The 16,120-nt window shown below is 53.6% G+C and overlaps 1 protein-coding gene across 1 annotated transcript in view; it reads right to left on the reverse strand.

Moving 5' to 3' along the window:
* The window catches only part of LOC110481137 (ATP-dependent chromatin remodeler CHD8), a 56,149-nt gene extending 43,923 nt beyond the window's left edge, over positions 1-12,226 (reverse strand). The window contains exons 1-9 of the mRNA XM_085565389.1: positions 11,894-12,226; positions 9,648-9,998; positions 8,237-8,616; positions 7,402-7,516; positions 6,050-6,235; positions 4,627-4,695; positions 4,476-4,531; positions 3,087-3,204; positions 1,398-1,481 (exon numbers count right to left, since the gene is read on the reverse strand). Coding sequence (XP_085421515.1) covers positions 1,398-1,481; positions 3,087-3,204; positions 4,476-4,531; positions 4,627-4,695; positions 6,050-6,235; positions 7,402-7,516; positions 8,237-8,616; positions 9,648-9,998; positions 11,894-12,211 — 1,677 coding nt within the window. The 5' untranslated portion in view covers positions 12,212-12,226. The remainder of the gene's footprint in view (positions 1-1,397; positions 1,482-3,086; positions 3,205-4,475; positions 4,532-4,626; positions 4,696-6,049; positions 6,236-7,401; positions 7,517-8,236; positions 8,617-9,647; positions 9,999-11,893) is intronic.
* Positions 12,227-16,120: the final 3,894 nt, after the last annotated feature.

Consider the following 16,120-nt stretch of genomic DNA (forward strand, 5'->3'; position numbering starts at 1 on the left):
CCTGGGCACCCATCACACCTGGGCAGGTGAGGGACTCACCTGGGCACCCATCACACCCCACCTGGGCAGGTGACCCATCCCACCTGGGCACCCATCACACCTGGGCACCCGTCTGACCTCACCTGGGCAGGTAACTGACCCCAAAATCCCCTAAAATCCCCAAATTTTGGACTTTTCTCCCCAAAAATCCCCAAATTTTGGACTTCTCTCCCCAAAAATCCCCAATTTTGGACTTTTCTCCCCAAAAATCCCCAATTTTGGGCTTTACTCCCCAAAAATCCCCAAATTTTGGACTTTTCTCCCCAAAAATTCCCAATTTTGGACTTTTCTCCCCAAAAATCCCCAATTTTGGGCTTTTCTCCCCAAAAATCCCCAAATTTTGGACTTTTCTCCCCAAAAATTCCCAATTTTGGACTTTTCTCCCCAAAAATCCCAAATTTTGGGCTTTTCTCCCCAAAATCCCCAATTTTGGACTTTTCTCCCCAAAAATCCACAATTTTGGGCTTTTCTCCCCTAAAATTCCCAATTTTGGACTTTTCTCCCACAAAATCCCCAATTTTGGGCTTTTCTCCCCTAAAAAGCCCAATTTTGAGCTTTTCTCCCCTAAAATCCCCAATTTTGGGTTTCTACCCCCCCAAAACCCCTGAAAACCCCCAATTTCACATTTTTCACCCCAAACCCATTATAAAAATCCCCAATTTGGGGTTTTTCTCCCCAAAAATCCCCAATTTCACATTTTTCACGCCAAAACCCGTTATAAAAATCCCCAATTTTGGGTTTTTCTCCCCAAAAATCCCCAATTTCACATTTTTCACTCCAAACCCGTTATAAAAATCCCCAATTTTGGGTTTTTCTCCCCAAAAATCCCCAATTTCACATTTTTCACGCCAAAACCCACTATAAAAATCCCCAATTTCAGATTTTTAACCCCAAACCCCACTCTAAAAATCCCCGATTTTGGGTTTTTCACCCCAAACCCCATTACAAAAACCCCCAATTTCACATTTCTCCCCCCAAACCCACTCTAAAAATCCCCGATTTTGGGTTTTTCACCCCAAACCCCATTCTAAAAACCCCCAATTTCACATTTCTCCCCCCAACCCCACTCTAAAAATCCCCGATTTTGGGTTTTTCACCCCAAACCCCATTACAAAAACCCCCAATTTCACATTTCTCCCCCCAAACCCACTCTAAAAATCGCCGATTTTGGGTTTTTCACCCCAAACCCCATTACAAAAACCCCCAATTTCACATTTCTCCCCCCAAACCCACTCTAAAAATCCCCAATTTTGGGTTTTTATCCCCAAACCCCATTACAAAAACCCCCAATTTCACATTTCTCCCCCCAAACCCACTCTAAAAATCGCCGATTTTGGGTTTTTTCCCCATTTCCCGACCTCGCCGTTGTCCTTGTCCACGCTGTGCGACTCGTCCAGGATCCGATCCACCTCCACGTAGTCGGGGTTGAAGGGCTCCTCATCCTGCCCAAAATCCTCCTTTTTCACCCCAAAATCCTCCTCTTCCACCCCAAATCCTCCTTCTGCCCCCACTGCCCCGGATTCGCCCCCAAAATGCCCCAATTTCCCCCAAAATGCCCCAATTTCCCCCAAAATTCCCCATTTTCTCCCCAAAATTCCCCATTTTCTCCCCAAAATTCCCCATTTCCTCCCCAAAATTCCCCATTTTCTCCCCAAAATTCCCAATTTTCTCCCCAAAATTCCCCATTTTCTCCCCAAAATTCCCCAATTTCCCCCAAAAATCCCAATTTTCTCCCCAAAATTCCCCATTTTCTCCCCAAAATACCCCATTTTCTCCCCAAAATTCCCAATTTTCTCCCCAAAATTCCCCATTTTCTCCCCAAAATTCCCCATTTTCTCCCCAAAAATTCCCAATTTTCTCCCCCAAAATTCCCCATTTTCTCCCCCAAAATTCCCCATTTTCTCCCCAAAAATTCCCCATTTTCTCCCCAAAAATTCCTGTTTTCTCCCCAAAACTCCGGATTTTTTCCACCAAATCCCCAATTTTTCCAAAAAAATCCCCATTCTCCCCCAATAATTGTAATTCCCAAAAAACCCCGATTTTTCCCAAAAAATCCCCATTTTCCCCCCAAAAAAAACAATTTCCCCCAAACATTACCGATTTTTCTCCCAAAATTCATCATTTTCTCCAAAAAAACCCATTTTTCCCCCTAAAAATCCCCATTTTCCCCAAAAATCGCAAATTTTCCCCAAACCCCTGGATTTTCCCCCAAAATACACAATTTCCCCCACAAAATACACAATTTCCTCCAAAAATCCACAATTTTTCACCCAAAACCCCCATATTTTCCCCAAAAAACCCAGATTTTCCCAACACTGCCAGATTTCCCCCCAAAACCCCAGATTTTTTCCCCAAATCCCCAATTTTCCCCAAAAAACCCTGGATTTTTCCCCAAAAAATCACAATTTTTCCCCCCCAAAAAATCATAATTTTTCCCCAAAAAATTCGCAATTTTCTACAAAAAACCCCACATTTTTCCTTAAAAAATCCTCGATTTTTCCCCCCAAAAAACCCATTTTTCCCCAAAAACCCCAGATTTTCCCACAACCCCTGTATTTTCCCCCAAAACCCCAGATTTTTTCCCCAAATCCTCAATTTTCCCCAAAAAAACCTGCATTTTCCCCCAAAAATCCCCCAAAAAATCACAATTTTTCCCCAAAAAAATCACAATTTTCTAGGAAAAAAAAAACACTTCTCCTAAAAAACATCCCTTATTTTTCCCTAAAAAATCGATTTTTCCCCCAAAAAAGCCATTTTCCCCCGAAAAACCCAGATTTTCCCAAAACCCCTGTATTTTGCCCCAAAACACCAGATTTTTTCCCCAAATCCCCAATTTTCCCCAAAAACCCTGGATTTTCCCCCAAAAATCCCCAAAAAAATCACAATTTTTCCCCCCCAAAAAACCACAATTTTCTACAAAAAAACCACATTTTTCCTTATAAAATCCCCTATTTTCCCTTTAAAAATCCTCATTTTTTCCCCAAAAAAAAGCCATTTTTCCCCGATTTTCCCAAAACCGCCGGATTTTGCCCCAAAACGTCGCGCACCTCGTGGAAGAAATGGCGCATTTGGTTCATTTTGGTCTTGAAGCGTTTCAGCTTCTGGTGGATCCTCTTGTCCTTCTCCAGCTGCGCGATCGTCGCCCACTCGCAGTGCAGGTACGAGCTGGGGGCAGGAAAAACCCAAAACGGACAAAATTCAACCCAAAATATCCAAAAACTAAAAAAAACCACCCCGAAATACCCAAAAACGGGAAAAAACCACCCAAAAATGAGCAAAAACCACCCAAAAATGAGCAAAAACCACCCAAAAATGAGCAAAAACCACCCAAAAATGAACCCGAAAATGAGCCCAGAAGGAGCAGGGCAGGTACGAGCTGGGGGCAGGAAAAACCCAAAACGGCCGAAATTCAACCCAAAATATCCAAAAACTAAAAAAAAACAGCCCAAAATACCCAAAAACGGGAAAAAAACACCCAAAAATGAGCAAAAAACACCCAAAAATGAGCAAAAACCACCCAAAAATGAACCTGAAAATGAGACAAAAGGAGCAGGGCAGGTACGAGCTGGGGGCAGGAAAAACCCAAAATGGACAAAATTCACCCCAAAATGTACAAAATTCAGAAAAATCCAGCCCGAAATCCCCAAAAATGGGAAAAAAACACCCAAAAATGAGCAAAAACCACCCAAAAATGAGCAAAAACCACCCAAAAATGAGCAAAAACCACCCAAAAAACCCAAAAATTGGGCAAAAATTACCCCAAAATATCCAAAAATGACCCAAACTGACCACGAGTGACCCCGAGTGACCATAACTGACCATGAGTGACCATGAGTGACCATTGAGTGACCATGAGTGACCATAACTGACCATAACTGACCATAACTGACCATAACTGACCATGAGTGACCATGAGTGACCATTGAGTGACCATGAGTGACCATAACTGACCACCACTGACCATAACTGACCATAAATGACCCCAAGTGACCACCACCAACCCCGAGTGACCCCGAGTGACCATGAGTGACCATAAATGACCACAACTGACCATAACTGACCATAACTGACCCTGAGTGACCACCAGTGACCCCGAGTGACCATAACTGACCATAAATGACCATAAATGACCCCAGGTGACCACCAGTGACCACCAGTGACCCCGAGTGACCACCACCAACCCCGAGTGACCACGAATGACCCCAAGTGACCACCACTGACCCCGAGTGACCATAACTGACCACAACTGACCATAACTGACCATAAATGACCCCAAGTGACCATGAGTGACCACCACCAACCCCGAGTGACCACCACTGACCCCGAGTGACCATAAATGACCACAACTGACCATAAATGACCATAAATGGCCTTGAGTGACCACCACCGACCCCGAGTGACCACCAGTGACCACCCATGACCGCTCGGACACTCACTAGTTCTTGTACTTGACGAAGAACTCCTCGGACTCCACCACCTGACCCGAGGGCAGCTGAGGACCACCAGGAGGAGGAGGAGGAGGTGAGGAAGGCCGGCCGGACGTCCGGCCGCTCCGGCCGCTCCGGCCACCCCGCCCCGGCCGCTCACCTCCTTCTTGACCACGCGCATGGACAGCACCTTGTCCACGATGGCCGCGTCCTCCTCGCTGGGGTTCTCCTGCAGGAGGAGGAGGAGGATGAAGGTGAAGATGATGAAGGTGAAGGTGGTGGAGATGACGAAGGTGAAGATGGTGGAGATGAGGAGGATGAAGATGAAGGTGGAGAAGATGAAGGTGAAGGTGGTGGAAATGATGAAGATGAAGGTGGAGAAGATGAAGGTGGAGATGATGAAGGTGAAGATGAAGGTGGAGAAGATGATGAAGGTGAAGGTGGTGGAGATGAGGAGGATGAAGATGAAGGTGGAGAAGATGAAGGTGGAGAAGATGATGAAGGTGAAGGTGGAGAAGATGAGGAGGAAGATGAAGGTGGAGAAGATGAAGGTGAAGGTGGTGGAGATGAGGAGGAAGATGAAGGTGGAGAAGATGAAGGTGAAGGTGGTGGAGAGGAGGAGGATGAAGGTGGAGAAGATGAAGGTGAAGGTGGTGGAGATGAGGAGGAGGAAGATGAAGGTGGAGAAGATGAAGGTGAAGGTGGTGGAAATGAGGAGGACGAAGGTGGAGAAGATGATGAAAGTGGTGGAGAAGATGAGGAAGATGATGAAGATGAAGACCACCAAGAAGAACATGAAGAACAGGATGAAGATGAAGATGAAGATGAGGATGGGCACCCACCACGAAGAACTGCATGGAGGGCAGCGCCTTAGGGAGATGAAGATGATGAAGAACATGAAAATTATGAAGACCACCAAGAACATGAAGATGATGGAGATGAAGATGAAGATGAAGATGAAGATGAAGGTGAAGATGAAGATGGGCACCCACCACGAAGAACTGCATGGAGGGCAGCACCTCAGGAACATGAAAACCATGAAGACCATGAAGAACATGAAGATGATGAAGACCACCAAGAACATGAAGATGATGGAGATGAAGACCACCAAGAAGAACATGAAGATGAAGATGAAGATGAAGATGAAGACGGGCACCCACCACGAAGAACTGCATGGAGGGCAGCGCCTTGGGAAGATGAAGATGATGAAGAACATGAAAATTATGAAGACCACCAAGAACATGAAGATGATGGAGATGAAGACCACCAAGAAGAACATGAAGATGAAGATGAAGATGAAGATGAAGATGAAGATGAAGATGAAGATGAGGATGGGCACCCACCACGAAGAACTGCATGGAGGGCAGCGCCTCAGGAACACAAAGACCATGAAGATGAAGAACATGAAGAACACCATGAAGATGATGGAGATGAAGACCACCAAGAAGAACATGAAGATGAAGATGAAGATGAAGATGAAGATGATGAAGACCATGAAGAACATGAAGATGATGGAGATGAAGACCACCAAGAAAAACATGAAGATGAAGATGAAGATGAGGAAGATGAAGATGGGCACCCACCACGAAGAACTGCATGGAGGGCAGCGCCTCGGCGCCGTCGGGCTCGGGCGGCGGCGGCGCCGGCGGCTGCTCGGGCCGTGCCGGCCCGGTGACGTCGAGCTCCTCGTCCTCCTCGTCGTCCGTGATCTTGATGTCCAGGTCCTCCGTGTACTTCTTGCGCTTCACCTGGCGGTTCGAGCGCCGCTTCTGCGGGGGGCGGGGCCCTCAGACCACGCCCGCCCGGGTGACCAATCCCGGGTGACCACGCCCACCCAGGTAGCCCCACCTGCCCTGGGGACTCCAGCCACCCCAGGTGACCACCTGGTGGACCATGCCCATCTGGGTGACCACGCCCACCCAGGTGACCACACCCCCCAGGTGACCACACCCACCAGGTGACCAATCCCAGCTGACCACACCCAGGTGACCAATCCCAGCTGACCACACCCCCCTGATGACCACACCCACCACATGACCAATCCCACCCTGGTGACCGTTCCCAGATGACCACACCCCTCAGATGACCACACCCACCAGGTGACCAATCCCAGGTGACCAACCCCAGATGACCAATCCCAGGTGACCATGCCCCCAGATGACCACACCCCTCAGATGACCACACCCACCAGGTGACCAATCCCAGCTGACCAACCTCAGATGACCAATCCCGGGTGACCAATCCCACCCAGATTACCACGCCCCCAGGTGACCACACCCACCAGGTGACCAAGCCCAGGTGACCAATCCCACCCAGATGACCACGCCCCCAGGTGACCACACCCACCAGGTGACCACACCCACCAGGTGACCAATCCCAGGTGACCAACCCCAGACGACCAATCCCGGGTGACCAATCCCAGGTGACCAATCCCACCCAGATGACCACACCCCAGATGACCACACCCACCCAGGTGACCAATCCCAGGTGACCACACCCAGCAGGTGACCACACCCAGCAGGTGACCACACCCAGGTGACCAATCCCAGGTGACCACACCCATCTGACCACACCAGGTGACCACACCCCCAGATGACCAATTCCAGATGACCACACCCAGCTGACCACACCCCCAGGTGACCACACCAGGTGACCACACCAGGTGACCACACCAGGTGACCACACCCAGGTGACCACACCAGGTGACCACAACCAGGTGACCACACCAGATGACCACGCCCCGCTGACCACACCCCCAGATGACCACACCCAGGTGACCACACCAGATGACCACACCCATCTGACCACACCCCCAGGTGACCACACCAGGAGACCACACCAGGTGACCAAGCCCAGGTGACCACACCCTGGTGACCACACCCCCAGGTGACCACACCAGGTGACCACGCCCCTCTGGCCACGCCCCCGGGGTCACCTGCACGGTGGCGTCGTCGTCGCGGCGCGGGGACGGGGCCGGGAGCACCTCCGAGTCGGAATTGTCCGAGGAGACGTTGCGCTTGCGCTTCTTCCCCACCACCGGCGTGATGGTGCTGCGGACAGAGTGACCAACTGACCAACTGACCACCGAGTGACCACTGAGTGACCACTGACCACCGAGTGACCACCGAGTGACCAACTGACCACTGAGTGACCAACTCACCAACTGACCAGAGCGACTCACTGACCAACTGACCAAGTGACTTCGATGACCACCACTCCTTGATGACCACCAAGACCACAACGAAACCCAACCCTCGCTGACCACCAAGACCATGATGACCATCAACCCTTGATGACCACCAAGACAACAATGACCACCAACCCTTGATGACCACCAAGACCACGCTGACCACCAAGACCACAACAAAACCCAACCCTTGATGGTAGACCACCAACCCTTGATGCCCATCAACCTTTGATGACCACCAAGACCACGCTGACCACCAACCCTTGATGACCACCAAGACAACAATGACCATCAACCCTTGCTGACCACCAAGACCACAATGAAACCCAACCCTTGATGACCACCAACCCTTGATGCCCATTAACCTTTGCTGACCACCAAGACCTCGCTGACCACCAAGACCACAACAAAACCCAACCCTTGCTGACCACCAAGACCACGCTGACCACCCAACCCTTGATGACCACCAACCCTTGCTGACCACCAAGACCACAATGAAACCCAACCCTTGATGACCATCAACCCTTGATGACCACCAAGACCACGCTGACCACCACCACCACCACCACCGCGCCGCGCTCACCTGGCCTTGCCCCTGGCCTTGCTCTTGCCGCCGGCCTGGCCGCCCTTGCCGCGCCGCGGCCGCTCGTCCCGGCCGGCGCCGCGCTCGCCGGCTCTGCGGCGCCGCTTGCGGTCGCCCTCGTCCTCGGGCCGGACGCTGGGCAGCTCGTCCTCGTTGAGGACGCGCGGGATGTTCTGCTCGCCGCGGGCGCGCGCCCGGGCGATGGCCTCGGCCACGATGCGGTTGGCCTTCTCCTGCTTCTTCTGGTGCTCCAGGCGCCGGCTCTCGTCGGCGGCGCCGCGCGCCGCTCCGGCCGCTCCGGCCGCTCCGGCCGCCTCGGCGCCGCTCAGGACTTTGACCACCGAGAGGCCGGCGGTGGAGGCGCCGGTGGAGGAGGAGGCCTGGGGAGGGACGGGGGGTCAGTCAGGGGTGGTGGCCATCCGGGGGTGGTCATCAAGGGGTGGTCATCCAGGGGTGGTCAGTGAGGGGTGGTCAGTGAGGGGTGGTCAGTGAAGGGTGGTGGTCAGTGAGGGATGGTCAGTGAGGGGTGGTGGTCATCCGGGGGTGGTCATCCGGGGGTGGTCAGTGAAGCGTGGTGGTCAGTGAGGGATGGTCATCAAGGAGTGGTCATCAAGGGGTGGTCAGTGAGGGGTGGTCAGTGAAGGGTGGTGGTCATCCAGGGGTGGTCATCAAGGGGTGGTCAGTGAGGTCAAAACGGTGAGGGAGCACCCACAAGGACAACTGACCACCCCAAACCCAACTGACCACCCCAAAACTGACCACTCCAAACCCAACTGACCACTCCCAACCCTCCCAAACCCAACTGACCACTCCCAACCCTCCCAAACCCAGCTGACCACCCCAAAACTGACCACTCCAAACCCACCTGACCACTCCAAACCCACCTGACCACTCCCAACCCTCCCAAACCCAACTGACCACCCCCAACCACCCCAAACCCAAGCTGACCACTCCAAACCCAACTGACCACCCCAAACCCAACTGACCACCCCAAACCCAACTGACCACCCCAAAACTGACCACTCCCAACCCACCTGACCGTTCCCAACCCAAACCAACCACTCCAAACCCACCTGACCACCCCAAACCCAACTGACCAACCCAAAACTGACCACCCCAAACCCACCTGACCACCCCAAACCCAACTGACCACTCCCAACCACCCCAAACCCAACTGACCACCCCAAACGCAACTGACCACTCCCAACCCTCCCAAACCCAACTGACCACCCCAAAACTGACCACTCCCAACCCACCTGACCGTTCCCAACCCAAACCAACCACTCCAAACCCAACTGACCACCCCAAACCCGACCACCCCAAACCAACCACTCCAAACCCAACTGACCACCCCAAACCCAACTGACCACTCCCAACCCTCCCAAACCCACCTGACCACCCCAAACCTCACCTGGGGCTGCAGCACCACCTTGAGCGGCACGGTCAGGCGCTGCCCGGCGCCGCCCAACGCCGGCGGCACCGGCGCCACGCCCAGCGGCGCCGCGCCCGCCGCCTGCACCAGCTGGATCTTCTGCGGCGCGCCGGGCTGGCCGGGCTGGCCGGGCGGCTGCACCTGCAGCTGGATGGTCACCACCTTGGCCGGAGCGCCGGGCGCCGCCTTGGCCGGAGCGCCGGACGCGGCGGCGGCGCCCTGCAGGAGGAGTTTGCCGGGCAGGGTGCCCAGCACCACGTGGCGCTGGCCCGGCGCCGCGCCCGGCGCCGGCGGCTGCTGCAGGACCAGGGTGATGCGCTTGGAGTCGGCCTGCGGGGCGGGAAGGGGTCAGGGGGGAGGGTCAGGGGTCAGGGGTCAGGGGTCAGGGCGGGACGGTAAAGGGCAAGGGGGTCACAACCCCAAAGGTGACCTGGACACAGCCAAAATTGAACTGGAGCACCCAAAAGTCAACTGGACCAGCCAAAAGTCAACTGGAGCACCCAAAAGTCAACTGGACCAGCCAAAAGTCAACTGGACCAGCCAAAAGACAACTGGACCAGCCAAAAGTCAACTGGACACAGCCAAAATTGAACTGGAGCACCCAAAAGTCAACTGGACCACCCAAAAGTCAACTGGAGCACCCAAAATTGAACTGGAGCACCCGAAAGTCAACTGGACCACCCAAAAGTCAACTGGACACAGCCAAAATTGAACTGGGCCACCCGAAAGTCAACTGGACCAGCCAAAAGACAACTGGACCAGCCAAAAGTCAACTGGACCACCCAAAAGTCAACTGGAGCACCCGAAACTCAACTGGACCCAGACAAAATTGAACTGGAGCACCCGAAAGTCAACTGGACACAGCCAAAAGTCAACTGGACCACCCGAAAGTCAATTGGACCACCCAAATGTCAACTGGAGCACCCGAAAGTCAACTGGACACAGCCAAAAGACAACTGGACCAGCCAAAAGTCAACTGGAGCACCCAAAAGTCAACTGGACCAGCCAAAAGTCAACTGGAGCACCCGAAAGTCAACTGGACCACCCAAAAGTCAACTGGACCACCCAAACGTCAACTGGAGCACCCGAAATTCAACTGGACACAGCCAAGATTGAACTGGGCCACCCAAAAGTCAACTGGACACAGCCAAAAGTCAACTGGGCCACCCAAAAATCAACTGGAGCACCCGAAATTCAACTGGACACAGCCAAAATTGAACTGGAGCACCCAAAAGTCAACTGGACCCAGACAAAAGTCAATTGGCCACACCCAAACCCCCCCAAATCCCCCCCAAACCCCACCTGGCCACACCCAAACCCCCCAAAATGCCCCCCAAACTCCACCTGTCCCCCCCAAACCCTCCCCAAACCTCACCTGACCCCCCCCAAACCTCACCTGTCCCCCCCCAAACCTCACCTGTCTCCCCCCAAACCTCACCTGTCCCCCCCCAAACCCACCCAAACCTCACCTGTCCCCCCCAAACCTCACCTGTCCCCCCCAAACCCCCCCAAACCTCACCTGTCCCCCCAAAGCCCCCCCAAACCCCACCTGTCCCCTCCCAAACCTCACCTGTCCCCCCCCAAACCCCCCCAAACCTCACCTGTCCCCCCCAAACCCCCCCAAACCCCACCTGTCCCCTCCCAAACCTCACCTGTCCCCCCCCAAACCCCCCCAAACCCCGCCCCGCTCACCTGGCCACACCCAAACCTCACCTGGCCACACCCAAACCTCACCTGTCCCCCCCGAAATCCCCCCAAACCTCACCTGTCTCCCCCCAAACCTCACCTGTCCCCCCCCAAACCCCACCCAAACCTCACCTGTCCCCCCCCAAACCCCCCCAAACCTCACCTGTCCCCCCCCAAACCCCCCCAAATCCCCCCCAAACCCCCCCCAACCCCCGCCCCGCTCACCTGGCCACACCCAAACCTCACCTGGCCACACCCAAACCTCACCTGTCCCCCCCGAAATCCCCCCAAACCTCACCTGTCTCCCCCCAAACCTCACCTGTCCCCCCCCAAACCCCACCCAAACCTCACCTGTCCCCCCCCAAACCCCCCTCAAACCTCACCTGTCCCCCCCCAAACCCCACCCAAAGGCCCCCAAACCTCACCTGTCCCCCCCCAAATCCCCCCCAAACCTCACCTGACCCCCCCCAAACCTCACCTGTCCCCCCCCAAACCTCACCTGTCCCCCCCCAACCCCCCCCAACCCCCGCCCCGCTCACCTGGGCGGGCCCCAGGCCCAGCCCGGGTTTCAGGTGCGCCGCCGCCGCCGCGGGGCCGCCCGGCCCGGCCTTCAGGGGCTGCAGCAGCAGCTGCTTCACCTGCCGGGCCGCGGCCACGCCCCCCTTGGCCCCGCCCCCGGCCGAGGCCACGCCCCCCGCCGCCGAGGCCACGCCCCCCGGCCCCGCCCCCAGCACCTTGGCCAATGAGATCTTGCCGCCGTTGGGCGGGGCGGGGCCGGGGGGCGGGGCTTTGAGGATGAGGATTTTGGGGGTGGGGGAGGGGCTGGCGGGGGGCGGGGGAGGGGCGGAGACCCCCATGAAGGGGTTTCCCTGACTCAGCACTTCCGGGTCGGGCTGGGGGAGGGGCGGCGGGGGCGGGGGAGGGGCGGGCGGGGCGGGGGGCGGGGGAGGGGCGGGGGGGAGGGGTGCAGCGCCCCCGAGAGGCACAAGGCTTCGGCCAGGGGGTCGCCGGGGGGAGGGGCGGCCGCGGGGGTCACCAGGTCCTCGGGGAGGGGGTCGAGGCCGAAGAGGTTGGGGTCGTCGAAGAGGTCCATGATGGGGTCGGCCATGGCGGGCGGGGGGCGGGACCCCCGGGCTGGGCGGTCACGGAGAGGGAATTTGGGGGGTGGACCCCCAAAGAGATGAAAGTTGGGGGGTTCGGGTCAAAAAAGATGAAATTTGGGGGGTTCGGGTCAAAAAAGATGAAATTTGGGGGGATCGACCCCAAAAGATGAAATTTGGGGGGGCTTGGGTCAAAAAAGATGAAATTTGGGGGGTTTGGGAGCCGAAAAGCTGAAATTTGGGGGGCTTGACCCAAAAAAGCTGAAATTTGGGGGGTCTGGGGTCAAAAAATCTGAAATTTGGGGGGCTTGGGTCAAAAAAGATGAAAGTTGGGGGGGCTTGGGGTCAAAAAAGCTGAAATTTGGGGGGCTCGACCTCAAAAGATGAAATTTGGGGGGTTCGGGTCAAAAAAGATGAAATTTGGGGGGCTTGGGTCAAAAAAGATGAAATTTGGGGGGTTCGGGTCAAAAAAGATGAAATTTGGGGGGTTCGGGTCAAAAAAGAGGAAATTTGGGGAGTTCTGGGGTCAGAAATCTGAAATTTGGGAGATCTTGACCCAGAAAAGATGAAATTTGGGGGGTTTGGGGTCAAAAAAGATGAAATTTGGGGGGGCTTGGGTCAAAAAATCTGAAATTTGGGGGGTTTGGGGTCAAAAACTCTGAAATTTGGGGGGTCTTGACCCCAAAAAGATGAAATTTGGGGGGCTTGGGTCAAAAAAGTTGAAATTTGGGGGGGTCTACCCCAAAAAGATGAAATTTGGGGGGGCTTGGGGCAAAAAAGATGAAATTTGGGGGGTTTGGGTCAAAAAAGATGAAATTTGGGGGGTTTGGGTCAAAAAAGATGAAATTTGAGGGGTTTGGGTCAAAAAAGATGAAATTTGGGGGGTTTGGGTCAAAAAAGATGAAAGTTGGGGGGGTTGGGGTCAAAAAATCTGAAATTTGGGGGGTTCGGGTCAAAAAAGATGAAAGTTGGGGGGTCTGGGGTCAAAAAAGCTGAAATTTGGGGGCTTGGGTCAAAAAAGATGAAATTTGGGGGGTCTTGGGTCAAAAAAGATGAAATTTGGGGGCTTGGGTCAAAAAAGATGAAATTTGGGGGGTCTGGGGTCAAAAAAGCTGAAATTTGGGGGCTTGGGTCAAAAAAGATGAAATTTGGGGGGGTCGACCCCAAAAAGATGAAATTTGGGGGGTCTGGGGTCAAAAAATCTGAAATTTGGGGGGCTTGGGTCAAAAAAGATGAAATTTGGGGGGATCTGGGGTCAGAAATCTGAAATTTGGGGAGTCTTGACCCAAAAAAGCTGAAATTTGGGGGGTCTAGACCCCAAAAATCTGGAATTTGGGGGGTTCTGGGGTCAAAAATGTAGAATTTGGAGTCTTGAGCCTGAAAATCCAAAATTTAGGAGGTTCTGAGCCCAAAAATCAGAAATTATGGGAGATTTGGGAGGTCCTGACTCCAAAAATCTGAAATTTGGGGAGATTTGGGAGGTCCTGAAGCCAAAAATCCAAAATTTGGTGAGATTTGGGGATCCTGACCCCAAAAATCCAAAATTTGGGGGGGTTTAGGTGTCCAGACCCCCAAAAAAGGAAATTTGGGGATTCTGGTGGGGGGGTTTGGGTGATTTTTGGGGAGTTTTGGGGGTTTTGGGGGATTTTTGGGGAGTTTTGGGGATTTTTGGGGAGTTTTGGGGGTTTTGGGTGATTTTTTGGGGGGTTTTGAGTGATTTTTGGGGGGTTTGGGGGATTTTGGGGGAGTTTGGGAGATTTTGGGTGATTTTTGGGGGGTTTGGGGAATTTTGGAGGAATTCGAGGGGATTTTTGGGGGGTTTGGGGGGATTTTGGGGGGTTTTTGGGGGGGGTTTGGGGAGATTTGGGGGGTTTTTGGGATTTTGGGGGTTTTTAGATATTTTTGGGGGGATTTTGGGGGGTTTTTGGGATTTTTGGGTGTTTTTGGGGGGCTCTTCTCAGGCTGGGGGGGCTCCGGAGCTCCAGGCTGAGGGGAGAGAAAAGGGGGGTCAGGGGGAGCCCAAACTGGGGGAACTGGGAGCCCAAACTGGGACCCCAATTTTGGGAACTGGGACCCCAATTTTGGGAACTGGGACCCCAATTTTAGGGAATTGGAACCCCAAACTGGGACCGCAAACTGGCTCAAACTGGGACCCCAATTTTGGGAACTGGGACCCCAAACTGGGACCCCAATTTTGGGGAACTGGGACCCCAATTTTAGGGAATTGGAACCCCAAACTGGGACCCCAATTTCGTTTTACTGGGACCCCAATTCGGTTTACTGGGACCCCAATTTCGGTTTACTGGGACCCCAATTTTGGGTAACTGGGACCCCAATTTTAGGGAATTGGAACCCCAAACTGGGACCCCAATTTCGGTTTACTGGGACCCCAAACTGGGACCCCAATTTTAGGGAATTGGAACCCCAAACTGGGACCCCAAACTGGCCCAAACTGGGACCCCAATTTTGGGAACTGGGACCCCAATTCGGTTTACTGGAACCCCAATTTCGGTTTACTGGGACCCCAATTCGGGTCAAACGGGACCCCAATTTCGGTTTAATGGGACCCCAATTTGGGGACCCCAATTTTAGATAACTGGGACCCCAATTTTAGATAACTGGAACCCCAATTTCGGTTTACTGGGACCCCAATTTTGGGGAACTGGGACCCCAATTTCGGTTTACTGGGACCCCAATTTGGGGACCCCAATTTTAGATAACTGGGACCCCAAATTTGTGTAACTGGGACCCCAATTCGGGTCAAACGGGACCCCAATTCGGGTCAAACGGGACCCCAATTTTGGGTTACTGGGACCCCAATTTTAGGGAACTGGGACCCCAATTTCGGTTTACTGGGACCCCAATTTTAGGGAATTAGAACCCCAAACTGGAACCCCAATTTCGTTTAACTGGGACCCCAATTTTGGGGAACTGGGAGCCCAAACTGGGACCCCAATTTTCGTTAATGGGACCCCAAACTGGGACCCCAATTTTGGGAACTGGGAACCCAAACTGGGACCCCAAATTTGTGTAACTGGGACCCCAATTTTGGGAACTGGGAGCCCAATTTTGGGTATTTGGGGCCCCAAACTGGGACCCCAATTTTGGGTAACTGGGACCCCAATTTTGGGAACTGGGACCCCAATTTTGGGGAACTGGGGGCCCAAACTGGGACCCCAATTTTGGTTAAATGGGAGCCCAATTTCAATTAAATGGGACCCCAAACTGGGACCCCAAATTGGCCCAAACTGGGACCCCACTTTTGGGGAACTGGGACCCCAAACTGGGACCCCAATTTTCGTTAATGGGACCCCAAACTGGGACCCCAATTTTGGGTTACTGGGACCCCAAACTGGGACCCCAAATTTTGTGTAACTGGGACCCCAATTTTGGGGAACTGGGACCCCAAACTGGGACCCCAAACTGGCTCAAACTGGGACCCCAATTTTCGTTAATGGGACCCCAAACTGGGACCCCAATTTTCGTTAATAGGACCCCAAACTGGGACCCCAATTTTGGGAACTGGGAACCCAAACTGGGACCCCAAATTTGTGTAACTGGGACCCCAATTTCGGTTTACTGGGACCCCAAATTTTGGGGAACTGGGAGCCAAATTTTGGGTAATTGGGACCCCAATTTTGGGTAACTGGGAGCCCAATTTTGGGT

The sequence above is a fragment of the Lonchura striata genome, chromosome 36 (genome assembly GCF_050655825.1).
Source record: "Lonchura striata isolate lonStrDom1 chromosome 36, ASM5065582v1, whole genome shotgun sequence".
NCBI classification, from domain to species: Eukaryota; Metazoa; Chordata; class Aves; order Passeriformes; family Estrildidae; genus Lonchura; species Lonchura striata.